Genomic DNA, 27,500 nt, shown 5'->3' on the forward strand with positions numbered 1-27,500 from the left:
GGATAGAATGTTTATATGATCTAGGTTCGGTAAAGGTCAGCCTGTAATTGGTACCACAAGTTGACCCCAGATGAATACAAAGAATCCCGTGTGACTGGCTGGCCAATGTTGTGCGAGGAAAGCATATTTAAACCCTCTGTATTCTCAATGTTCTTTGGAGAACTCCCCGGATCGATCCGTCCAATAAACTGACACAGAGAAGGACTTCTTGACTCCTGTCTAAATTTCTATCAGTCTCAAAATGAGTCTAAGGGGATTCAATCAAAATGAAGCAGGACAAAGTCAATAGGAAAAACCCATCATGAGCGTGTACCTATGATGTGCGTGCGTGTGTGCAGTGCAGCGCACATGCAGATGTGTGATGGCACGTGCATATCGTTGCTGTCGGGCAGAAACCTTGTATCTCCGTATTCCGTAAATTAATGCCTACTTCGTCATACTACAGTGCCACACAAAAGTAGCAAAAATAGCCGATCTACAAGCTCACCACGCGAGATTTCTCTTTTTTTTCTTTCTGTGGGTTTAAAAAATATATAATCAATGAAAAGTATTGACGAGAGCTTGTGAATAAATAATAACTACATTGGATCCATTGGAACACAGGGCGACGGTATACAAAATGTAACCAAATGGATCCGTAATGTTTTTACTGTATAGCGTCCTGCGTTCCTTACCAGACAGTCCAGCTGTGCCATGGGGCTCTTGCTGCCCGGCTGGCTGATGTCCCACACCTTCACACAGCCCTTTCCCCCGGTGTAGACGTGGCGCGTAGACGTGCTGATGGTGACGGCACACACCACCTCTCCGTGGCTCAGCGTGTGGATCTGCCGGGCGTGGCGCGGGATGCCCGGGCCCAGCAGGGCGTCGGGAGGGAAGGGCACCGGCTGCATCTGCCCGTCCGCGCTCACATGGAACGAGTAGGCGCTGGAGACATAGACGGGCACAAGAACGAAAAGACAAGAAGGGGGAAAGGGACGGGGGGGATAAATGAGAAATAAAGTGTGCATGAGGGGTGAGCTTTTTGTTATCCCGTTCAGTCCGGGGACGCATCTGTGTCATTTTAGATTTCTTTGGGCTATTCAAAAATAGCAGATCTACAAGCTCATGGCGCGGCTCCGAGTGCCGCGCTATGAGCTTGTAGATCTGCTATTTTTGAAGGGGGGGGGGGGGGGGTCAGGGACCGTTCGCTTAAAAAAAAATATATATATATTGAAAAAAAATAAAATAATAATAATTAAAAAAATACATATATATTTAAAGATTTGCACAAGTTTTCCCCCAAAAAATTGCAGATCTACAAGCTCATATTGTAGATCTGCTATTTTTTAATAGCCAAAGAAATCTAAAATGACACGAGATGCGTTCCCCGGATTGAATGGGTTATTTGAACTCGGCTTTTAGAACCGAAAGAGAGACGACTCTTGAAAGATCTCTGCCAACGCACAAGGTCACGACAGATACTTTGAACGGCGGAATGAATGAAAGAGTAAGAGCTGCTGCTAAACACACTCAATGACATGGAATGAATAGCCACCAGGGAGTGTGTGTGTGTGTGTGTGTATGCTGGGGAATGATGGAAGAAAAAAGAATGAAAGAGTCATCAATCAATAAAAGAACAAAAGAGAAAGAAAGAGCTGCAGCTTAACTTAATAAGTACTGTATATGCAATCGTGACACACACATACACCCCCACCCCTACACACACGCTCACTAACAAAAGTAAAGATTGACAGCATAATGGCCTTGGAGCTCCAATAGTAATATTTGTCAAATATTTGGCAATTACTTCACTCACAATAGCCGTAGGTGGGAATGCATAATAATGGCAGATTGTATTACAAGGCAGAAAGTCGACGTGCCATCGCTAATGGCAGATCAATACTGTAGCAGTGGGAAGTCAAGGTTATTTTATGATTTCAAATTAGCAGCGAGAGGGAGAATTGCTGGACTCCAACTACCAGCTCATTCCACGGTGAACAAAAGCAAAGGTGTGAGTTTATATAATGCTCAGGAGTGGGATTGATTGACACTTGTAGTGTAGTGTAAAAAGAAAAGTACTCAACCCCAGTACTTGAGTCAAAGTAGAGATACTCCTAGTCAAATATTACTCAACTACAAGTGAAAGTTGTCAAATTTGCACTTGAGTTAAAGTATTTTAAAGTACATGCTTTTAAAAATATTCAAAACTCAAAAGTACAAATTACAAAGTACATTTTCTTTTTGATATAAATGCATGCATTGCTGTATTAGAATTTAAACATAAAATAATAGTGAAAATCTACATCTACAAGCTCACAAGCTCGCATCGTGATTCATGATGCGTTGTGAGGTTGAAGATCTGCTATTTTCACTCTATTTGAAATAGAGCTTAAGTGGTTAATTCATAATGTACTTTTTTCCTTTCCTAGAAATGTAGTGGAGTCAAAAGTACAATATTTGTCTTTGAAATGTAGTGGAGTGAAAGTGTCCAAAAAACACAAATACTCAAATAAAGCTCACATACTAAAATATTTTAATTAAGTACAGTACTTAAAGGTCCTATGACATTCATTTTCACATTAATTTTTTACTTTGAACATTCAGTGGATTTTCTGTGGTCTGGGGTTTTCTGAATAATTAGGCTGAAAATTAATCTGTGATTGGCCCCTGGACTTTGATGTCACAGTCCATTAATCCCGCCCCCTCTCCTCTCCGTCCCTCCCCTCCCCTATCCATTCCTTGGGGGGGGGGGGGGGGACACCCGCAGGCAAAGATTTATTTTTTCATTGCAGTTGAAAAGGCTTTAGAAATCAGAGAGAAAAAATCCTGCCATAAATCACTGGAGTGAATTTTTCAGTTAAAACTTTTAATACACGTTTGAAGGACCACGATAAATACTTTTAATGTGTTGTAAAACTGAATGTCATGAAACCTTTAATGCACTTTGTTAATGTCCACCACTGGACACTTGGAATGCTAAAATACCTCCAGTCGCCAGGGCTTTCAGGACTCAGACAGAGCTACAATCCCTGGATTGAGATACACACAAAATGCTAGGACAGAGAGTGGAAAAACATGCTGGTACAAACCCATCCTCTGCTTGTACCGTAGATTCCCTTCTAAGCCATGTATTTTTAGATTGTCAGTGAACCAAATTTAAACATCTATTTGTCATAATATATATCTATTTCTGTCAGCCTGTCATCATGCCAGCCATGTCAGCTTTCACACATTTCGACTGTCTGCGCTGTCAACAGACCGTGAAATAGTGAGAATTAATGACATTGTAAGGTATGGGGAGGCAGCAACTTCATGACAGCCATAGAGACAGACTGTTGGCATTGCTGGCGAGTTAACGGGAACCCAGATGGTGTCTCCACTGGAGAAACGTAGGCTGCATGGTTCTCAGACAGGGCAAGCGTAGTCTACAACATCAATAACTGACAGGATGCATATATTATTATGTGCCTTCATACGGTAATGAGATAATGGGGCTAGGGTACTCACGGCTTGCCTCCGGAGGAGCCAGGCATCGATGAGGACAGCCCAGGAGCCCTGAGGTGAGACCGAGGCTCATAAGCCACCTGGTGGGGACAATGACAGGTGGATCGATGATCAACTCCTTGAGAGGGACCGACTTCAAAATCACTCATACGAGATGTTTGTTGTGGCAACAAAAAGATTTACATAGTGAAGAAGAAGAAGCATGACCTCATTATAAGACTAAAGAACAGAAGATGGCATTCCGCAATAGAAATGTTATCTAAAATGATTCTGTTCAATTCGTTTCTGCTCTAATCAGGGTTATTACAGATCACTAACGAAATCACGAAAACTGGAATTGGAAAAACATTTTAGTTAGACTGAAATGAAAATAAAGTTTTGTGTGTTTACAAAACTAACAAAAACTAACTAGAATCGTAGAGAAAAAGTCCTTAGTTTTAGTTCTTTCTCATTTACGAAACGAAAATAAAAACGAATGGAAAGATGCTAAACCATAATAAACGTTGTGCTCCAATGCAATTTCAGAGAAATGTAGTGTAGAGCGTTGGTTCTCAAAGTGGGGTCCGGGGACCCCCAGGGGTCCTTGGGGGGGGGGTTCCAGGGGGTCCCCAGAAAAACGTGTTAGTATAGCGTCACAATAATTTTAACCACTTTAACCTTTTATACTTTCGCTATTCAAAAATAGCAGATATACAAGCTCATAGCGCAGCACCGAGTGCCGCGCTATGAGCTTGTATATCTGCTATTTTTGAAAAATCGTGAAAATGTGTGCAAATCTTTGAATATCATATTTTTAAAACAAACATTTGTAACTCAAATCTTTGCTTCTGGGGGGTCCCTGGAACAAAATATTTTGAGATGGGGGTCCGCGACCAAAATACATATAATTTTTGGGGGTCCTTTGACATGAAAACGTTTGAGAACCACTGGTGTAGAGGAGAGAGAGCTGCTCACCATGGGGCTGCGGGTGTAGGCGCTGGCTGCTGCGCTGATCTGGGGCGAGAGGGTCAGGGCCCCGCCGAAGCCTCCGGGACTGGCCAGTTCCCCGTTCAGTCCTGCGTGGGACACCACTCCAAAATGAGACGGGTACGAACCAGAGGGCACAGACATGGGACTGCGGAGAGCTGGTGGGGAGGTGGTGGGCAATGGGGGTGGTGGTGGGTGGGGGGTGGTGGGTGGGTGGGAGGATGGTGGGGGTATACAGGAGAGGAGGCACAGGAAAAAAACACAAGCACAAACAGTCACTGAGGGGCCGAACAGGAATGGGTCTAACATATTAAAGGAGTAGTTCACCCAAATAATTACTTATTTTCTATCAATTGCACACCCCATGAAGCCTTGAATTCATGGATTTGTTTTTGTTTTTGTTGCATTCCTAAGCTGATAATTTAATTCCCGTCTCCTACCGACTAATGTATCCGGTAGGAGACACAAAGTAGATTCTTTGTGTCTCCTACCGGAAATACACACAGTCATCAAATTGTTGGCTTAGGAATGCGGCAAAAACAAAAATAAATCCATGAATTCAAGGCTTCATGGGGCGTGCAATTGATATAAAATAAGTAATTTTTTGGGTGAACTCCTCCTTTAACCACGTAAACCCTCTGTGCTTAGTAAACTAACACTTAGTTGACCCGGGTCAGCTCTGTAATGGGTCTGCTCTTTTTTCCCCAAATCTCTCTGCTCACAACGCATCGCGTCGTAGATCGGCTATTTTCGCAGAATGTTCGCCCCCCCCCCCCCAGAATAGGGACGCTAGAGGTCATGTGGTTAACCGAAGAAGCCCGAAAATACAAGCCGGCCTACAATTTTCAGGCTTTGAAATGACCTAACGAGTACATACAGTATCCCACTACAATATGCCCGGCAAAAAAGCAGGGTCATTGAGCAATCAGCTTAATGCGAGTTAGATCAATTAGCATAGAGTCACGTATATAGTCAGTTGTTTCATAAAGTGTCAACTATACCAAAATTGCAAAAATCAGACTACTTTGTATTGGATTGCGACCATGTTAACGGTCAATTATTTTCCTTCCATTGCTTCACGAAGTTTGCGAGATAGGGAGATATGTTTCTGGACTGATTTGATAAGGTAGGTTGCAGCCTTGTGTCGAGTGCTTGCTAATGTTAACACTAATATTAGGATTAAACTGTGGTCCACAACATTTATTATATTTCAAAACCAGTGTGTGTGGTAGGGGCGAGTTGTATTACTTGGTGGGTAAGTATTACTGTACATTAATAAGGGCTTTGCATCTCTGTTGTGAATGCGGGTGGAATTTGCCATTCTGTGCTCAGCAGAACCAACTCTGTCGGTAACATGGAATTTTGGTATCACAGAAAATGGCAAATATTGCACATTTCTTTGTCAACCCAATCTTCGCCCAACTGTTCCACTGCAGCACTGCTTCAGTCAGCAGTGTGACCATTACATTCATCTATGGACCATGTGTTCCATGAGGTTCCTCTTCAAAAACATAATGAGAGTAATGCCAAGTAGAGAGGAGAATCAGTCAAGCCTGCCTGCCACCTTCCAGATGTTGAACACCTGCAGGATGATAATTGACTGCACAAAAAATAGCTGCTCTTCATCAAATGGATGATTAGGTATTTTAGCAAGCTGTTCCGAGGTTCAGATGATGATGAAGCCATGGTGCGAGAGTCCGGCATCCTAAGTCATTTTAAACCCCGGAAATGTAATTATTGCTGACAAAGGCTTTTTTTATTTCTTCCATTGTGTCAGAGGGAGTTTCAGTCAACATTCCACCCTTCCTAAATAAATACAGGAAAGTTCAAACAAAGAACGTAAGAAATAGGATCCACGTGGGGCAAGTTACGTTTTATTTGAGCTAAAGGGCATTATTTTACACTTTGGCTATTCAAAAATAGCAGATCTACAAGCTCACCGAGTGCCACGCTACGAGCTTGTAGATCTGCTATTTTAGAAAAATCACGAAAATGTGTGCAAATCTTTGAATACATATATTTTTAAAGCGAACATTTTTAACTCAAATCTTTGCTTCTGGGGTTCCTGTAACAAAATAATTTGAGACATATACATATAATTTTGGGGGGTCCTTGACATGAAAAGGTTTGAGCACCACACTGATAGAGAAATATCATATAATGATAGTTTTTCAGAAAAGTGTTGAGATTTAGAAGAAATGTGTAGAATCGGCTTCAGGACTTAATGGGTTAAACGGCTTTCCTCATTCCAACTATCTAACAGATTCTACGGCATTCCATCCATCCGACCCCAGCATGGTGGACCCATGCTGTTCCCCCAGGCATCCGGTCCCTTGGTCCACTCAGTCCCCTGATCCGCGGTGACACAGAGAGCAACAGCAAGATGGACATGGAGGCAGCATGCTGGGGCCATGCTGTCCCCCTGATCCAAGCCAGTGTCCGTAGTACACTGACCCTGTTTTCCGCTCCTGGCGGGCCGCCCGCTGGGGCCCATGCTGTCCCCTGATCCACAGCGACCAGGGACCGAGACAGCTGAGACGCTAGGCAGCACGCTGGGCCCATGCTGTCCCCCCGATCCGATCCTGTGTCCATTCCACTGACCCACAGCCACCACAGAGAGACGGTGTCACTTCCCTTAATCCATTAAGATCCTCGTGTCATTTTAAGATGTCTTTGGCTATTTTTGAAGAATCGTGGAAATTTGTGCTAATCCTTATATATAAACTTTTACACTTTGCTTATGGGGGTCCCTGGAACAAAATATTTTGAGATGGGGGGGTTCACGGACAAATACATATTATTTAGGGTGGTCCTTGACATGAAAAAAGTTTGAGAACCACTGACATTATAGCAACATAATTTTTTACAGTTATTTAGACATTTTGTAGAATCCCCAGAAGCAAAGATTTGAGTAAAAATGTTCCCTTTAAAGGTTTCATGACACATTACAACACATTAAAAGTCTTGGTCATGGTCCTTCAAATGTGTATAAAAAGTTTTAACAGAAAATTCCACTCCAGTTAGCCATTGCAGGTGGTTTTTCTCTCACATTTCTAAAGCCTTTTCAACTGCAGGCAAAGAAATCATTGCCTGCAGGAAAGGATAGGGGAGGGGAGGGGCGAGGAGGAGAGTGGGCGGGATTAATGGCCTGTGACTTCACTCTCCAAGGGGAAATCACAGATTACTTTTCAGCCTAATTATTCAGAAAACCCCAGACCACAGAAAGTTCAGTTTTTTTGGGTGTAATTGACCTAAACATATATATTTTTTTAAATGAATGTCATAGAACCTTTAAAAAACATATAATATTCAAAGATTGGCACAAATTTTCACAAAAGAAAAATCGAAATCTAAAATGACACAGTATGCGTTCCCGGATTGAATGGGTTAACTTGCAATGATTTTTATGTAAAGGACTTTCATTTTAAAGGTAGCTCTCCAACGCACCGACGTCGGTGGCGGCGGTAAGCGTTGGAAAGCGCCTGTTGGCGGAAATCTGCTTGTAGGGAATCGTCGACCGTCGGGCAGAAGTGCAAAAGTATCAAAAGTAAAAGTATTAAAGTCCTTTTCATGGTACAAAGAAACAAAACAGCCAGAAATGTTGTCTACTTCTCTCTACTTTCAGAATAATGTAGTTTTCAAGATGAGTTTTGAGTGCATTTCATCCATCACATGGAATCCACTCGTACAGTAGCTATTTCTGAGTTTTGAGTGGCTGCTGTCCATTACACCAAAGAAAGAATTCTCCTTCTACATCCATTAGCTAGTTTTGAGTGGATCTTGTTAATCTTCCATCTTCTACACGCTCCATCCACTTGTAGGTTTTACACAGTATTATTCATTCGTCCTCAATAGTGTCCTGGGCTGAATGATGGTCTAACTCTCCACTATTGATTAATGAAACACATCATAAGAGCTTGTGCTCTTATCAGCCGAATGCTCAAAAAAAAAAAAAAGCAAAAAACCTTGCCTTCATACGAACATGTCAACACTTCACCTTGCCAAGGACCTGTGCACAGAACACACTGAAATATCTACTTCCTATTTTCTCAATATCCAAATCAAAGCCTATGTGCATTATAAAGGACTGGCACAGAAATCATCCTATATCAAACATCAAAAGGCATGAATGCAGTATGAAGCAGGCGCTAATAAGTTACCACAATGGATATAATACAGTCAGTGGCGTAACGGAGGGGTAGCAAGTGATGCAGTGCGGGGGGGCCACCAGCAGGGGGGGCCCCGCCTGCGCTGATACAAATATTTTTACAGCAAAAAGAAAAAGAAAAAAGGTGATTTGTATTGGTCAAATAGAACCGAATTAGACCGAATTAGACGCGAATTAGACCCGTAATTTTTCGCGCAGGTTGTGCACGCACATGCACGCGTGCTGCGCTCCGGCCGACCGGTCGGCTTCAAACTCATGGATCCCTAATGTCAACAATATGACGTCATAGTACTGACATCATAGACTGGCCTCTGAGTATATGCCCAAGTACTGGGCCGCTGATTGGTCCAGTGGTTTGTTGTGACGTTACCTCCGGAGTCCGGACACACAAACACAGAGGCAGACACACAGACTGACCCTCTTAATACTGTATAGATGGCTCCTGCAGAGCCACGGTGTGAAAACATGAGAGTATAGGCAGTAATATAGCAGTTCAAACCCCTCCCACACTAGCCTAGGATCACATGGCAGCGTCTTCCCTTTCATCCTGCCCAGACCGTCTCTCTCTCTCTGACCCATGGCTTCTATTTTAATCAAAACAAAGGGCTTGTTGTATCTCGCGGTGTATTTTCCCCACTATTGTTCTGTGAAGTATCCTCTCTAAGCTCTCACCCAAGGGCAAGAGGAATTAGGCACAGCAATATTACTATGTAACACAGAAACAAGCCGTTCTCAGAGAATATAAAACAGCTCCTTATTCACACAGTTACCACCCATTAATAGGGTTTCATTTCAACAAAAACGGCTCAGAGTTCCCTCCAGTAGTTGTGATATTCAGTGGTGGAAAGTAACTAAGTACATTTACTCAAGTTCTGTATTTAAGTACACTTTTGAGGTACTTTTACTTTACTGGAGTATTTCCATTTCTCTATACTTTTACTTCTACTCCACTACGTCTCAGAGGCAAATATTGTACTTTTACTCCACTACAATAGTTTGAAAACTTTACTTACTAGTAACATTACTAGTTACTTTGTAGATTAAAATTTTCATTACAAAACACACTAACCACTTCAGCCCTATATACATATTTCAGCAATTTGAAAATAGCAGATTTACAAGCATAGCGACGCATTGTGAGCTCGTAGATCGGCTATTTTCAAAAGATTTTTTAATACATTTTGAACTTGTGAAATGGGACATTCTGCGCAATGAGTACTTTTACTTTTGGTATTTTAAGTATATGTTGATGCCGATACTTTAGTACTTTTACTCAAGTACATTTTGAATACGGGACTTCTACTTGTAACCGAGTATATCTACATTGCAGTATTGATACTTTTACTAAAATATTTGAGTACTTTTTCCACCACTGGTGATATTCACAGCTACCCGCCCCCCCCCCCCCCCCCCCTACCCCCAAGGTCAGTGTTAACAGCTCTAGGGTCTCACCCAGGGGGTCCGCGCCAGAGGCAGCTTTGCTGACCAGGCGAAGGCAGGAGGTGCTGGGGCCAGGGGCTCCCGGAGCTCCGGGGGTAAGGGCCTCCCGGTGGGACGGGGACGGGGTTCCAGACTTGGACAACGGAGACAGGGACTTGTCCATCTGCAGGGAGGATCAAAGTGAAGAAGATTTAAGCAATGCGGCCTACAGTATCCATAATGAAGGGAGGCACCCACGTGGAAACCCCTCCTAATGACTCACCCCAGCCTCCTTTCTCCAAGGCAGGTTTATGTTTTCACCCCCTTGCGTGAAAACATAAATGATAGTTACTTCAGACCCTGCCACTTGGTTAACCCATTAAGACCGGGAACGCATCTGTGTGTCATTTTTAGATTTCTTTGGGCTATTTTTTTTTTTTTAATCTTGAAAATTTGTGCAAATCTTTGAATATATATATTTTAAAGTGAACATTTGTAACTAAAATCTTTGCTTCTGGGGGATTCTACAAATGTCTTCTAAATCCCAACAGTTTCTTTGGGGAAAAAAAAACGTATGTTGCTATCAGAGGTTCTCAAACTTTTTCATGTCAAGGACCACCCAAAATGATATGTATTTGGCCGCGGACCCTCATCTCAAAATATTTTGTTACAGGGACCCCCAAGAACAAAGATTTGAGTTAAAAAGATTTGATTTTTTTTTTTTTTTCAAAAAATAGCAGATCTACAAGCTCATAGCCCGCGCTATGAGCTTGTACAGTATATCTGCTATTTTTGAAGAAATCTAAAGTGACACAGATGTGTTCCCGGATTGAATGGGTTAATGGTTCTACTGTACGTGTGATGGCTTCAGAGAGCTTTTTTCTGTTCAAAGAAGACTGTGGGTGTAATGGTAAGAAATAACAAGGAAGGTGACCCAACCCGCCTGTATACGCAGAGAAATGAAGCACAATTTTCTCTTTGGGCAACAACAAAGGCGAGGTAATTGGCCTGGGTTTTCCTGGCACAGTGAAACACAAAGAACATAAAACATTATGTAGTAGGTTACCATAAAGGACGTTTACACTGTCTAGCTGCACTGCCTGCAAAGTACAGTAGTCCCTGGATGATAAAAAAAAAGGGTTATAACAACAACCAGGGATAAATTACCTTTTTTCTACAAAGCTTTCTCTACCAGGCCTTCCTGCTGTACGGTACAGTGTTGATTTCGTCGACTAAAACTATGACGAAAAATGTTCGTCGACTACCTTTTTTCACTGACGAAAACTAAATAAAAACTAAACTATGACTAAATATATTGACAATTTCGTCAACAAATAAAAACTAGACTAAAATATTATGTGAGGGACTAGTGGAGAAGAGATCCAGTAGAACTAAAAGACAAGTCATTTTATGGTTGGTTGTGCTCGGGTGTTGCGCTCTGAAAATAGCAGATCTACAAGCTCACAACGCGTCGCAGCTTGTAGATCGGCTATTTTCAGCATGCAACCAAGTGTAAAATCAGCCATTACGACGCCATCAAGGCACCGCCAAAATAAATTTTAGCCGACTAAATCAACTGTGGATTTAGTCGACTATAATCTTATGATATTTAGTCGACTAAAACTAGACAAAATCTAAAACATTTCAGATGACTAAAATATAACTAAAACTAATTGGAATGTTATTCGAAAGACTATGACTAAAAATTAAATCAAATTTGCTGTCAAAATCAACACTGCTAGTACCTGTGCGGGGTCCTTGCCCTTCCCGGGGGTCGGACTGCGGGGGTTGGGGGAAGAGGCCGAGTCTCCGGCGCCCGGGGAGCCGGGGAGCTCTTTCCTCAGGGTGGGGGCCCGGTCCAGGCCGTTTCCATGGGGGGAGTGAGGGGGGCTGCCGGCGGGCGAGTTAGGCTCCTATAACAAACACAAGAGAAATGTGGGGAAAACGTGTCAAAGAAGTGCCCGGAGTACGAGACGACACACACAGTCAAATCCTCAGTGTTAAAGGGATAGTTCACCCCCAAAAAATCGATTAGTCACCCCATGGAGCCTTGAATTCATGGATATTTTTTGTTTTTTGTCGCTTTCCTAAGCCAATAATTTGATGACCAGTGGACCGGTAGGCAGCGGTTCCGCTAGAAGACACAAAGGCGACTCGTTGTGTCTCCTACCGGAACCGCTGCCGGTCATCAAATTATTGGCTTAGGAATGAGACAAAAACTGAAAAATATCCATGAATTCAAGTCTCCATTGGGTGACTAATCGATAGAAAAAAACTAAAGTAATTTTGGGGGTGAACTATCCCTTTAATTTAACACTGCGAGTGTACACATATCGGTACAACTCTCCGAGTTACAAATGGAGAAATGATGTCAGCGGCTGTGTGATATACAGCCAACTTGCTAGCGATGCTATCGGGTTCTCTTCATGCGTGCCAGCTTCATAAAAGTCATTATTTATTAGCACGGTCGAGACAGCCAAATATGTCCAATGTAAACATCATACTAGGCTAAGAAAAATACAACGCCGATGCTTTGATTCGGCTCGCTGGTGATCAAAAGATACATGGACTGGGTGTGACTCTATATGAGTCCTGCTGGCAGCTAGCATGTTTTTTAGCATTGTTGTTTGATTAAACAATATTTAAAAAACTTTTAAAAGTTTTTTTTCCTTCATTTTTTCCCCCAAAAAAATCTAATTATCTTTAAACATAACATGAATCCACCATATTTTAGCAAACAGGTAAATAAATGCACAATAACATGGTATGTTTATACATATTTTGTTGAGAAAGGTCCTTTTGCACACCTACTGGGGGTGCGAGCAGGCAACCATTTCTTCATGTTTAGACATATAAAACACAATTTTATACATAAATATACAATATATGTGGTAGCCCCCCCCCTACCCTACGAGGTAGGGGGTCCTTGCTCTATCTCCCCATCAGTTTGGGGGTCCCTGGCCTGAAAAGGTTGAAGGCCCCTGCCCTAGTATGTCCACTGTACACAGCAAAGCTATACCGAGTGTTAATTTAACCCTGAGAGTGTAAAAGTGGATTTTTGCAGTGTACTTAAAAGTGTGACCTCAATGCAGCCAACTTTCCAGATTTACATTTCTTTGCTGCGGTGTCTGCTTCTCAATAGAAAATACTGTCTACAAAAAAGAAGAAGAAAAATAAACAAAAGAATAACAAGAGAATAAATCTCAGTTCTCTGAAGATAGATTAATAAAAAACAAACTTGCGAGTCATAATCTCTGTATTACTTTGTAAAGCGTACTCTGCCATATTTGGCCACTTGAAAGACAAGAAGGCTGATTTATACCGGCTATTTGGGTGTGCGACACCATCGTATGACGGGAGCATAATTTAAACAAGAGATGATGTAACATAGGAAAGTCTCAGTTCCTTGATGAAATCTTTATCAAAAAAATTACTTGCAAGTCACAATGTTGTTGTAGGGTTGCAACAGTTAATATTTCATAAAATTAACATCCCTATTTTGGGCATGTCATTATAGACAATACGTTTCCAACTTCGACATTCAACATTTTTGAAAATAGCTGAGCTACAAGCTCACAACAACGTGTCACATCGCAACGTGTTGTGAGGTTATACATTGGGTATTTTCAATATTTTTGCACACTGAAGTAAAAACACTTAATGGTTCATCGATTCCTTGATATATGAAAACATTTAAGAAAAAACAACAACAAAGTTTTAATGGCAAAAAGTAATCGATAGAATATCACTACGAAAATAATCGATAGTTTCCGCCCTTAAGGCCTTTGCAGACAGGGTGCGATTTTCCGCACGGAAAAAACGGACAATATCATTTTTTAAATGAACACATGGTTCTCAATGACCTCATGCACACCCCGCGCGGCGATGCGATGCGGCGATGCAATGCGTTTTTTTTTTCAATCGAACCCGGTTCGATTCGTGCGTCTTTTCGCATGCGGTAAAAACTGATTGACTAATCGCACCCTGTGTGCAAAGGCCTTTAGTCTGTTGTACATTCTAAAGGGAATCTGCTATATTTGGAGACTTCAAACACTGGAGATGATAAGGATGCCGATGCTGTTGGTGTGCAGCCTTGGAGATAGTGTGCTCCTGTTCCTCCTGTGTGTGCTGTGCTTTCATCACTACATCCACTTCCACTGTTCCCTCCCCCAGAACGCCATAGTGCTGGAGTAAGCACTTCTCACTGCATAGGCCTGTGTGATCAGCACACAGTCACTTAAGCACACACACATGAACAAGCAAACCATCGCTGTCGGGCGGAAACCTTGTATGTCCAAAACTGTTACTTTTCAGGATTCCAATTAAAAGAATAGCTACAACAGCCTATATCTACAAGCTCAAAACGCGTCGCGATGAGACGCGTTTTGAGCTTTTGCTACTTTTGTGTGACACTGTTAGTATGACGAAATAGGGCATTAATTTACAAATAAACATAAAAAGTTCAAAATGTGGAGATAAGAGGTTTCTGCCACTCACTCACTCCAACGCACGTGCACACACACACACACACACACACACACACACACACACACACACACACACACACACACACACAAACACTATCACCAGAGAGACCTTCCCTTCTTTTTTCCTGCCATTACACACATTTGTCACTTTTTTTCCCCCTCTCCCATTATACCAGAAATCCAAATCACACAAGAGACCGGTTCCGCTTTTGTGTGCAATATCAAAACACAGAGGGCTTAACCCATTCAGTCCGGGAACGCATCTCTGTCATTCTAGATTTCTAATTTCTTCTAAATAGCAGATCTACATGAGCTTGTAGATCTGCTATTGTTTTTTTAAATCATGAAAATGTGTGCAAATACTCAAATCTTTGCATGGGGGGTCCCTGGAACTAAATATTTTACAAATGTTCGCTTTAAAAAAAATATATATTCCAAGATTTCCACAAATTTTCAAGATTTTTCAAAAATAGCAGATCTACATGCTCATAGCGTGGCACTCGGTGCCGCACTATGAGCTTGTAGATCTGCTATTTTTGAATAGCCCAAAGAAATCTTAAAATGACACAAATGATGCTTTCCCGGTCTTAAAGGGTTAAATAAAACATATTTTTGGTACACCGCATGAAGTATTTAAGGAAGTAAAATATTCCAGGGGCACAAAATGGGCTTTGCATATATTAAGTAAAGCTCACTGCAGTTATCTAATGAGGGTAGAGGGAGAGAGGGAGGATGAGGAAGAGGAGAAGAAGAAGAAGGAGGGAGTCAGCGAAAAGGGCACCCAAAAAAAGAAGAACAACAAAAGAGGGAGAGACAACTAAGAGAGACGTCGCGAGGGAATGACAGAGGGAACAATCAAGTTGGAATGAGAGATAGCTAAAGCCAGTGTGTGTGTGTGTGTGTGTGTGTGTGTGTGTGTGTGTGTGTGTGTGTGTGTGTGTGTGTGTGTGTGTGTGTGTGTGTGTGTGTGTGTGTGCGCGTGTGTGTGTGGGAGCGACACGGCTCGCTAGGAGACAACACAAACAGTGGTGTGTGAAAATGAGCTTACATAAGAATGCTTCCCATTTACAAGGTGTCTGCTGCAGCAGGCGTGCTGGCTTGCAACCTAACTAAAGCGTGCACGCACGCGCACACGCACACACACACACACACACACACACACACACACACACACACACACACACACCAAGTGCACTCAACAGGCACAGAGACACGCAATCTAATGCAACCCTGTCTCAGACAGATAGAGGATCAAGATAGCCACACACGCCATCACAGACACACACCCGAACAAATGCACGCATTACACTGGAGCAGCACACACACACACACACGCATTACGCACAGCACACCACATTCATTAACAGTACACAGGGTTACACAAGGGACAAATGGAACGACTGACACACTTTCCAACTAGCTAACGTGGAGCAGATTCACTAGTGTCACTTCCAAGTGATAAACGCTGCCAGACAGACAGGGTTAGCGTGAGGACAGAGAATGGATCCAGGCTGTGTCGGGTCCTTCTAGACTTGATTTCAGCCAGCGTTGCAGCTCCGGCTAATGTGGGACTCATGCTTTATTGATGTGTGGGCTGCAGCATGGTGTCAAGAGAGCGTCGCGTGGATAAAGACTGCAAGTCATTTGTGGCTTAGCCGTGCGACGTCAACGATATTTCCTGTGACAAGGATGAACAACTTTTGCATGACAACGTGGCTGCGCGGTAATATGTGGGTTTGTGAGATGTCAGAGTTATATTCTGTGGCAGGATTGTACAACTCTATGGTTGTACAGTATGTGGGCTGGTCTGAAGTCAGAGACATACTTTATGACAGGGACACATAATGCTTACATAATGACACGGTAGCACAGTCATGTCGGGGCGAGGCTGAAGTCGAAGATATTTTCTGTGACAGGCTCTCGTATAGAGACGTGGCTCATGTAATAAGCCGTTGGTTATGAGAACATCATTATTTTCTAGGTCAGGGGTTTTCAAACTTTTTGTGCCCAAGGCACGCCGAAGGGCAAGTCAAAATCTCAAGGCACACCTGTATTCAGAGTGAAAATAGCGTGCGCTTATTGAAACATTGTGGAGAAAATAAAAGAAGAGAAAAAGCCTGAATTACATGCCCCAAGATAGGGACGCCAGATTGAAACTGGTGAAAATAATATTTTTCAGGCTAAAGAATGTGTCTCTCCACAGGTAAATGAGTGCTGATATAGTAAATTAAAAATAACTCTTCACATTCCTTTTGTATAGTTTGTATAGTATATATTGCAATAATAATGTGTGGTTGGGAAGCAAAGGAACCCAAAGTTCTGCTTGTGGTGAGGCAGAAAATAGGGAAAAAATCACACCCAGTGTGAAGTGGGCGGTGTGGTCATCACAGTGGTCATCATAGTGATGGAAGCTCACTTCAAAAAATAAATACATTTATTGAAAAGAATCTTTATTGGTCATCATAGTGATGGAAGCTCACTTCCCAAAAAAAATGATTTTTGGAAGTCCATAATCTTATTTATAGGTTATTAATGTCATCATGTGTCTCGCTAGCCAATCACAGTGCTGAATAGAGTCAGCCAATAGAGTCAGCCAATCACAGTACAGCTAACTGGGCCAGCTGGGCCAATCACAGTGCAGGAAACTAATACTAATGAGATGTCCCAACCCCACTTATAGGGGCGGCTACACCGCCCAAAAATACAGAGGCACTCCATCTTCAGGTGAAAAAAATAAATAAATCATAAAATCAGACCCACGTGTCAAAAGTGTTAATTTGTGCCTCAGTATTTCTTCCCTACAGTCTGCCTCACCACAAGCAGAACTTTGGGTTCCTTTGCTTCTATACCCGTTCCACTGAAGAGCACCTGTTTTGAGACACTGTGATTGAACCCAGGCAGCACTTCACTTTCTTTTGTTTTAATAATGTGTGGTTGTCACAAAATCTCAAGGCACACCGGTTTGGGAACCACTGTTCTAGGAGATGTACAGTGTACATCTTTCTGTAAATAATTATGAGGAGCACATGTATACAGCAGACACTGTGGATGGTGAACCGCAAAGAGTCGTCATCGTCGTACATAAACGATGGAGAAATGTGCAACTCACCTCATTTGAGACGTCCACTACCAAGTTGTCTTCACTCTTGTCTCCATCGCTGTCCTGAGAGACAGAGAGGACACGGTCAGTAGGGGTCCAAGAGTTAATCCAACAAATCAATTTGATCAATTACTTTAAAAAATGCCCCCCTCCCCCCACAATCAATTATCAAATAATCAATTATAGAATAATTGATTGTGGGAGGGGGAGATATGACATTTTGTCTTTTTCAAAAATACAGAAAATAGCTGAACTACAACGCTTGTCGTATGACAAAGCATAAAATAGGGCTTAGGTGGTTAATCAGACTAAATCTATTTAATTGATTATAAGATATCAAGAAAGTAATCGATAGAATAACTGCTAAGAAGATAATGGATAGTTGCACTGAAGGACTGTATTATATTATAGTAACATAGGTGCACACGTACAGTACAGTTCAGTACAATACACTGATATAAATATACACACACATGCACACAAACAAGACGGATCGATAAATCAATATCAGTGCCTGCACTTTGCTTCCTTTTGCCTCTGTGTAGATCATACAACATCTAAGAAGACAGAGATACAGGCCCGCCCGCACACGCACGCACGCACGCAGGCACACAGACACACACAGGCACACAGACACACACACAGACACACACACACACAGACATGGGCGGAGGCGCACACACACACACACACACACACACACACACACACACACACACACACATTTGTATTCCTATATTTATGAGGACATAAACATTTTAGGACGGCATTGAAAATAGCTGAAAGTAGCCGAACAATAGCTGAAAAATAACAGATCCACAAGCAGATCGGTTATTTTTCGTTGCGTGACATCGCCGCACAACAACGTTTTTAATAGAGGAAAACTCTAACCCTAACACCTGAACCTAACCTCTAACCACAACCTCAGCCTTTTCCTAATAGTAAGCTTGACGGGATATATATTTATTTTAACCATAAAACAACCCTTTCTCTGGTGAGGAGGACCGGGCAAATGGTCCTCACAATGTGTCTATTTCCCAAATTCTACAATACTTGTGGGGACATTTGGTCCTCAGCACAAGTATAGTAATACAAATACAAACAAGCACATGCGCGCGCACGCGCACACACACACACACACACACACACACACACACACACACACACACACACACACACACACACACACACAGCTCTTAGCTATCACTACTGTCTCTCCTCTCCATGTTCCTTTCACTTGGAACAGGGGTGACAGCGATGGCACTTAGTCACCATGGCAACAGTGCTTTGATGTGATCATGGCCTGATATTCCTATTGACATCGGCATGGAGTGACATCACTTCCTAATTATAACGGAGTCAAAACCATTACTACGCCAAGAGTATGGAAACACACAGAGGGGGAGAGAAAGAGAGAGAGATTTGACACCAGAAATGCCCCCCCCCCCCCCCCACCCAACTGTTTACTGTACATATACGTTTTATTGCTACTAGTGTTGATGATGTCTTGTATATTATCGTATATTATTATATGTCTTTAAATGTCTTGATGAATTGAATACGTAGGACCACAATGGAAACAAGCCCTTAGGGCTTTTTGTGTTATCCATTTAGCACCATTGCATAATCGTACTATTTGCAAACAAAAAAGTATTCAATCGATCAGAGAGAGTGAGAGTGAGAGTGAGAGTGAGAGAGAGAGAGAGAGAGAGAGAGAGAGAGAGAGAGAGAGAGATGGAGAGGGAGGCAGTGAGAGTGAGAAAGGGATTGAAAAAGAGAGGGAGAGAGACACACAGTGGAAGAGATGGACAGAGGGAAGTCAAATAGAGAAAGGGAAAATGGGGAATGAGTGTGTTGATATAGTGGAGCTAGGGTATAGCACAGTGGTTCTCAACCTTTTCAGGCCGTGACCCCCCAAAATAATCATATTTGAACTGGGGACCCCCCACCCTGACAAGCACTTGGAATGTAGGAGTTAAGGCATAACATTTTCCGTTCCACGGAGATACTATTGTGAAAATAGCCGATCTACAAGCTCACAACGCTTCGCTTTGCGAGGTGGTGTGAGCTTGTAGATTGGCTATTTTCACTTATATTATTTGATAATTTGGCCAATGGTTGACCAGTTTTTATACTATATTTTTTTGATTACTTTTGATGCAGTAATGGTCTTTTTTATTTTCTTTATTTTGGAGGTATTAAAAAGGTCTTAAAAGTCCTTAAATTGTCACTTCACTGTCATCTGGGGACCCCCCCCCAAAAAAAATCATGTGGGTCCCAACCCACAGGTTGAGAACCACTGGTATAGCAGACTAAAGTATTTAGGACATTAAATCCATCCAGTCTGCTCTAGCTGTAGACTAATGGGGGGGAACATTGAATGTTGCCTCGTGTCAATCTGATTCAGCTGAAGGCGGGCTCACACAGACAGGCTCCGAGTGTCAATCAATGGTCCGGACTGCAAACAGACAGCCATCTTATTCATTACAGCTTATCTGCTTTGGCCATCTCTCCTCGCATTACAATGGTCCCTGACTCTGCGCACATCATCCCCATTAGGCGTGCAAACGTGCAGGCTACTCAGGTAAACGGGTACTTGTTTAACAAACTATAAACGTTTACAAAAAGTTTTTTTTAGGCATATACGTATCTCTGCTGTCCGGCAGGAACCAGCTAACTCCAAAATGTTCATTTTTCAGGAAATGAAAAAAGTGGAGTTAGGAGGTTTTGAATGGACCTCCAAGCTCACAATGAGGTTGGAGGTCAAAAGGGGGTGGAGCCTGGAGTCAGCAAAATCAGCTAACTCCACCGGAGTTAGCTGATTTAGCAGAACATTGAGGATCCAATGGAGGTGTTCAATGACCCTGATTTATGGGGGGAAAAAATGCAAAAGCGTCAAAATGGAGTTAGCTGGTTCCTGCCGGACAGCAACCATATATTCTTTATATTTTATTCATTTATTTTTTACATATTGATCTTATAAGTCATATCATTTAATGGTTCATGGATACTTTCTTTTCTTTTTTATGATTTATTTTCGAACCCACGACGCGCTGTCAGGCTACATTGAGCCTAGGTGCCTGGACAGCTACTCCAGGCCAGGTTCTGGATATTTTTGCTATGTTTTACAGTGGGGGATATTAAATAAACATACTGTAAGCCTATACCATTATGCAGTCACAGGGGCACCCTAAGGGGGGAAACCCTGAATGATTCAAAGGGCCAAGACCTAGACAGAGGCCCTGGAACACGCCAGAGATATCACGCAAAAATACTTGCACTTACCATTTTTATTTTGTAATTGTACTTTTTTTAAAACATTTTTTATTTAGAGTAGCCAATATTTTTTACCACACATAAACACAGAACTATACACACACACACAGACACACGTACATAGGAGTGGGGTGGGAGGGAGTCCTTGTCGTCACAGCGCCTCCTCTTGGCCTCGGCACCTCCCTGTGAGGAGGAGTAGCCTCCGGATGGACCCTGGCGATCCTCAGCCGGCTGGCTGTCCGTCGACGACACCGACTTACTCTGGGGAGACACACACACACACACACACACACACACACACACACACACACACACACACACACACACACACACACACACACACACACACACACACACACACACACACACGCACAGATAAACATAAAACACCGCTGATGTCAGCATGAGAAAAGCCATAAAGAAAGACATGCAGTATAGGACACACAACAAACACACACACTTACACTCACGGAACAGAAATAACAGTCATGCACGACAGGAGACGTGAGCGTAGGTCAAGAAGACCTGCAGAAAGCCACACCAGACAACCATCTAAACGTAATTAGCAGCACTCTCCCCCATGACACAGCAGCCATCCCATAAAATATCACCCTCATTATCGCCCTATAAAGCTGTGCAGGGATATTTACAATACAGCCTCTAGAGCGGTGGTTCTCAACACCTGTGGGCCGGGGGCCTATTGGCGGGCCGTGGGGATATTGCAAATGGGCCCCCCCGCCCAACTGATTGGCAAAACACTGAGATTTGAATGATAAAAGAACATTAACCCATTAAGACCTGAGGCTGATAAAAACTAAATCTTCTAATTCCTGACAGTTTAAAAAAAGGTATGTTGGTACAGTGGTGTGTTCAAAACCTTTTCATGTCAAGGACCTCCAAAATTATATGTATTTGGCCACGGACCCCCATCTCAAAATATGTTGTTCCAGGGACCCCCAGAAGCAAAGATTTGAGTTAAAAATGTTCGCTTTAAAAAATATATATATTCAAAGATTTGCACAAATTTTCACAATAAAAAAAAAAGATAGCAGATCTACAAGCAGTGCCGCGCTATGAGCTTGTATATCTGCTATTTTTGAATAGCCAAAGAAATCTAAAATGACACAGATGCGTTCCAGGTCTTAATGGGTTCAAATTAAAACATTTATGTAAAAAAAACATGTCATGGTATTCTTTCTTTACAACTTTGAAAAATGCGTTTTCAGTATGATACCGATTAATAGGAACTTTAATGTTAGTTCCATTGACATCACCATGTTGGCTTGTGGTGGACATTTTTGTCAAAATATTTTTTTTGCCATGGACATACAAATGAGTGGACAATAATATCACCAGAAACACATACGTAAAGAGCTATAGCTTTAAATGAATAATTCTGAGAGTGCACAAATGGAACCAAATGGACCCTACAGCAGTGGTTCTCAAACTTTTTCATGTCAAGGATATAAGGATAAGATATGCCAGGGACCCCCATAAGAGAAGATTAGTACAGCTCTAGCAGTGATTCTCAACCATTTTAATTTCAAGGACCCCCAGTTTGACATGCATTAGGCTCTGGACCCCCATTTAATGACATTTCTATCTCTGGGACCCCAATTTATATTATAAAATCAATGTTGATTTGTAGAGTGACATTTGTACACTCTCAAGAGTTACAGACCCATAAGGGTCCATTTGGTTCCTAACTATCCATCATTTAGCTGGGGACCCCCTGGAACTCCCTCAAGGACCCCTGGGGGTCCCCGGACCCCACTTTCAGAACCAATGCCCTACAGGTCCAATTGGTTCCATTTGTACTCAGTTATGGGAGTCCTTGAAAATAAAACGTTTGAGAACTACTGTACTAATAGACTCCTAATGTGCCATAGTGTCATAGTAAATCAGTGTATCATTATATTCGGAAGAAAACCTGGAGGCTGACATTCAGTAATTGGGTCTTATGATCAAAATAAGAACATAATACAATGTTATGTAAAAAACGAAAAATAAAAAAATTGCCACGGACACATACGTATGTCCGTGTACGGACACATTGATGACCCCTGTCCATTGATCCAAGCCAGAACACAAATAAACATGCTCTGAAAATGCAAGCGGCACACCCATCTGACCACTTGACGTGACAAGTGGTCACATGGGGTGTGCCGCAAATACACTGGAGAGATGTTCAAGTGGGTCCTGATCCAGAACATTTTGAGAATCACTGGTCTAGCGCTCAGCAGATCAAAACACTGGGTTGTAATAGGTCGGGGCCTCGGTGAGGAGTGGACCACGTCCTATTATTTGTCCCCCTGCGTGGCGGACAAGAACAGAGCGGTTCTCACACGCCCACCACCAGACAGACAGGAAGCCCACTGGACTGACAGGAAGGAGAGCCGGACAGAGTCACAGGGGGGCGAAAAGCGCACAATGAACCTCAGTTGCGGCTTGACAAACTTCCCTCTCTTCTTTCTTCTTCTCCTCCCCTGCTTTATCTTCTCCTCTCTCTCTCTCTCAACTTCCTCTCGCTGCCCTTTTCTTCCCCTCCGTTTAAAATTCCAAAACGCTTCAGAGGCAAGGCTTTATAACAAATGCCGATTGATTTGCATCCCTCCTCTGCCTTCTCTCTCTCTCTCTCTCTCTCTCTCTCGCTCTCTCTCTTTCGCTCTCTCCTTTATGCCGTAACGTGAGCACAAAGCAGAACTCTTGAGAGAAATATTTGGCCGGTGTTTAAACATCAGCAATGTGTCTTGCAATTAAATTATGTTAACAGTTTCACTGGGATAGAGGAAGGGAGTAATAGCTCTCGTAGTCTTAAATCATTTTCAGTTTGCAATAAAGTCAATACAAAGACCTTTTTTTTCCTCTTTTACAACCATTCCACTTTACAACCTCCTTTGTTCATATTTTTTTCTATAATCGGTCCCTGTCTCTCTCTCTCTCTCTGTCTGTCTTTGTCTCCGTCTCTCTCGCTTTCTCTGTCTTTCTTTCTGTTATCACCAGTTATTTTGATGAAGGCCAGCTGTCTGCAGAAACCTAAAACTGTGAGGGAATGTTAACACAACTTTCAGTTTACAGCCACAGTGAACTGGCCTAGCCATGGACTTAGACTGAATTCAAATAAGCCCATTTGCATTGCATTAATTCTCCAAGTGATTAGTAACTCTTCTTTAGAGCGCATGTGGAAAGAATTGTGAGCTTGTTGGTTAGGTGAACATTTCAATTATTTGATTTTTTTCCTTCACTTTAATCGAAAAATGCACCTAGTCCTCAATTGCCATCCACTGACATGTTATCTTATCTTAATATTATTACACAAAGTGCTTCAACAACAGTGTTTGAAGCAAGTCCTTGTTGGCGGAAAGACATTCTATGCTGCACCAGCACTTGATAAAGGTCACATCATTCTCTCACACCAGCAAAGCTGTTCACAGGTCTTTCAAGGTCGGCATAACGGAGCACTGCATGTATCACAGAGCACACATAAAGAATTGAGCTCATCGGCTTGTTGTAAGGAATGTTAGCATAAGATGAAAAAGAATCACACATTCAAGCACAAATGCTTTACATGAAAGATAGGCTTTGAACCAAAATTGCTCAACCATCCAGCATTTACGGAAGATCAATGCTTTCAAACACTGCACTAACATCTAAACAAAAATCTTCTAAAACAGCAGAGCATTCCCATAGCATAATGTTTTCCGTCACTGTAAGAAGTGCTGTCTGCTCTGTGACCTACTGTACAGTAAGATCACATAAATGTAGAACATTCTCAAATATGTTGTTGTTGTCAGTCATAAAGTGGAGTTGTTTTGGAACGACCTTTTTTAGATTCTTTGACAAAAATGGTAATTATGCCATAGAGAGGCCTGTAATCCTGACATCCAAGTATTCTAGTGTTTTGTCTAGGTTTTAATCCATTAAGACCGGGAACGCAACTGTGTGTCATTTTTTGATTTCTTTGGCTATTCAAAAATAGCGGATCTACAAGCTCATAGCGCGGCACCGAGTGCCCCGCTATGAGCTTGTAGATCGTGAACATTCGTGAAGCTTGTAAATCGTGAACATTCGTGGCAAAATCTTGGATTATATATTTTTTTAAGCGAACATTTGTCAAGTATTTAGTTCCAGGAACGCCCAGAAGCAAAGATTTGAGTTATAAATGTCTGCAAAAAAATAATTAAAAAAATATATATATTTGCACAACTTTTCATGATTTTTCAAAAATAGCAGATCTACAAGCTCATAGTGCGGCACTCGGTGCCGCGCTATGAGCTTGTAGATCTGCTATTTTTGAATAGCCAAAGAAATCTAAAAATGACACACGGTCTTAAAGAGTTAACCACTCAAGCCTGATTTATACTTTGTCGTACGACAAAGTATAAATCTCACGGGGGAAAATAGCAGATCTACAAGCTCACATGTCGCATCACTAAACCTCATGTGAGATACGTTTTTTTCCAACAGGAACAGGATGATACAGGTTCCAATGGGCTAAACTAGTTTTGGGGGAAAACTTAGTAAAGAACTGCTGCACCGTCTTTTCCAAAGAGAGAAGATAACAACGTGAACAATAACATTACATAGAATGGTTGGAGCTGCAACCGTTCCTTGAAATAATCACAGAATGTCTGTCACTCGGTTCATTTTTAGCTTTGAAATGGGCAGCATTGCCTTAAAACTCAATGTAATTAAACAAAATGTCATATGATTATACAAAGTCACATGAATGGTCATAACCACACTGTACTGACCACTTAATCCGGATTTATACTTGGTATGGCCTATAGGCTATTTTGTGTTTGTGTTGTTGTGTGTCTAGTTCAGAGTTGCTCTCAACCACAAAATAAAACGTACCCTATATGAGTCACCTAGATCCAGGCAGAGAAGCACACGACAGTGATCTCTGAAATCGTGATGAAATATATATATATAATACATATTTTACTTCATTAATTATTGGTCGGTTAAAAGTAGTGCCTCTAAATATTCATGATCTTACTTGAAATACGCATTCGTCACAAAGCTTAAAAGCCAGTTATATTAATGTGTTTTCCAAGACAGAAGGTTAAGAACTACTGCTCTAGTTTTTGCCTAAAAATGTTCATATTTGCAAGGAGCTACTGAGCTATCCTCAGCAGATATCCAAGTTAACGCATGCTTTGTTTTGATTCTCCATTATCACACTCAGGATCATTTTATTTATTTGTATACACCAGGATAAAAGTGTCTGCTAAATTAAGCTAAATGAAGCTGTTTATTAGGATTTTCGCTGCGGGCTATGAGCTCTGCATTCGCTGTTGCGGTCCTGTAGGCTGTGGGATCCGGTCGCATCCCGCAGCCCGGACAGGTGGAAATGTGAGTATATGGACTATGGACTAGTGATGAATGAATGCTCAGTTGATCTGCTGTCGCCTTGTATTGTTAAGTTTATAGAGGGAAGCCAGAGAGTATAGACGTGATGCACATGAAAAACCCCTTGGGATGGTGAAGGTTAGCAGTGAGATGCCACTGTGGCTGTCTTGGAGCTGGACTACAGTACATCTGGCTGTGTTCCAGGAAAACACTGCTTTGCTTTCTTCTAGCGGGCCTCTTTACAGCGCTTCTCCATTTCCCTCTGTTTATCAATGTCATGCAAACAGTGTCATGAGCGCGCGCGCACGCACACACGCACGCACGCGCACACGCACACGCACACACACGCACACGCACACGCACACACGCACACACACACACACACACACACACACACACACACACACACACACACACACACACACACAAAGAGGCATGTGGATGTACAAGACTTGTACACACTGATGTATGCACAGGGGGTACCGAGTGTGTAAGACTCAAAGACACTTACAGTGTATATACACGGCATGCACACGCTGATGCAAACACACAGATGCACACACAGTTACTTACCCTACTAGGCGCTCCCTCTGGGATGGGGCAGAAACAGGGGAGAAGTGATGGGTAGAGAGAGAGAAAGAGAGAGAAGGGTGGGGGGGGGGGGGGTGGTGGTGGATGGGTGACAGAGAGAAAGTTTGACGTCAGTTCCGATAATAATAACCGTTACCCAGCCAGCCAAGGTCAGGCTGAAGTACGACTGCTCCTCTCTCTCTAATAAAGATACAGACTCGCTTTTGTTGCATGATCCCAGTCTGCCCCGCCCCAACCCGCCCCACCACCCCTCTCTCTCTCTCACTCTGCTCTCTGTTCCCCCTCTTCTCTCTCACCTCTGCTCTCTCCACTCTGTCTCACCTCTCTCTCTCTCTCTCTGTTCTTTCTGTTCCTCTATTAGACAAAGCTCTCCGTCTTTCTCTGTGTTCTCTTTCAACACTCATCTATCTCCCCATTCATTCTCTCTCTCTCCCTCAAGTGAGGATGGAAGAGAGACGTGCACGCGTGCAGACGTGCGTGCATGTGCACACGCACGCACACGTACACGTTCAGTAGTGTCTATTTGTGTGCACGTGCAAAGGCTGATACCATTAATTATATCGCTGCTGTCGGGCAGAAACCTTGTATCGCCATATTTCAACTTTTATATTTTTTCGTATTGAATGCCTTGCTGCTTCATCATACAAGAGTGTCG

General features: G+C 42.4%; 1 protein-coding gene across 7 annotated transcripts in view; it reads right to left on the bottom strand.

Moving 5' to 3' along the window:
- tle2b (TLE family member 2, transcriptional corepressor b) overlaps nt 1–27,500 on the bottom strand; it is a 145,493-nt gene that overhangs the window by 8,243 nt on the left and 109,750 nt on the right. For 6 of the 7 annotated variants that reach the window (XM_080431243.1, XM_080431242.1, XM_080431241.1 and 3 more), the window contains 8 exons: nt 26,828–26,844; nt 21,020–21,160; nt 17,633–17,686; nt 11,782–11,949; nt 10,070–10,220; nt 4,438–4,607; nt 3,487–3,563; nt 675–924 (listed from right to left, as the gene is read on the bottom strand). In XM_080431243.1, coding sequence (XP_080287369.1) covers nt 675–924; nt 3,487–3,563; nt 4,438–4,607; nt 10,070–10,220; nt 11,782–11,949; nt 17,633–17,686; nt 21,020–21,160; nt 26,828–26,844 — 1,028 coding nt within the window. The remainder of the gene's footprint in view (nt 1–674; nt 925–3,486; nt 3,564–4,437; nt 4,608–10,069; nt 10,221–11,781; nt 11,950–17,632; nt 17,687–21,019; nt 21,161–26,827; nt 26,845–27,500) is intronic. The other variant, XM_080431244.1, reaches the window with a different exon arrangement.

The sequence above is a fragment of the Gymnoscopelus braueri genome (assembly GCF_963280865.1).
Source record: "Gymnoscopelus braueri genome assembly, chromosome: 6".
Taxonomy (NCBI): Eukaryota; Metazoa; Chordata; class Actinopteri; order Myctophiformes; family Myctophidae; genus Gymnoscopelus; species Gymnoscopelus braueri.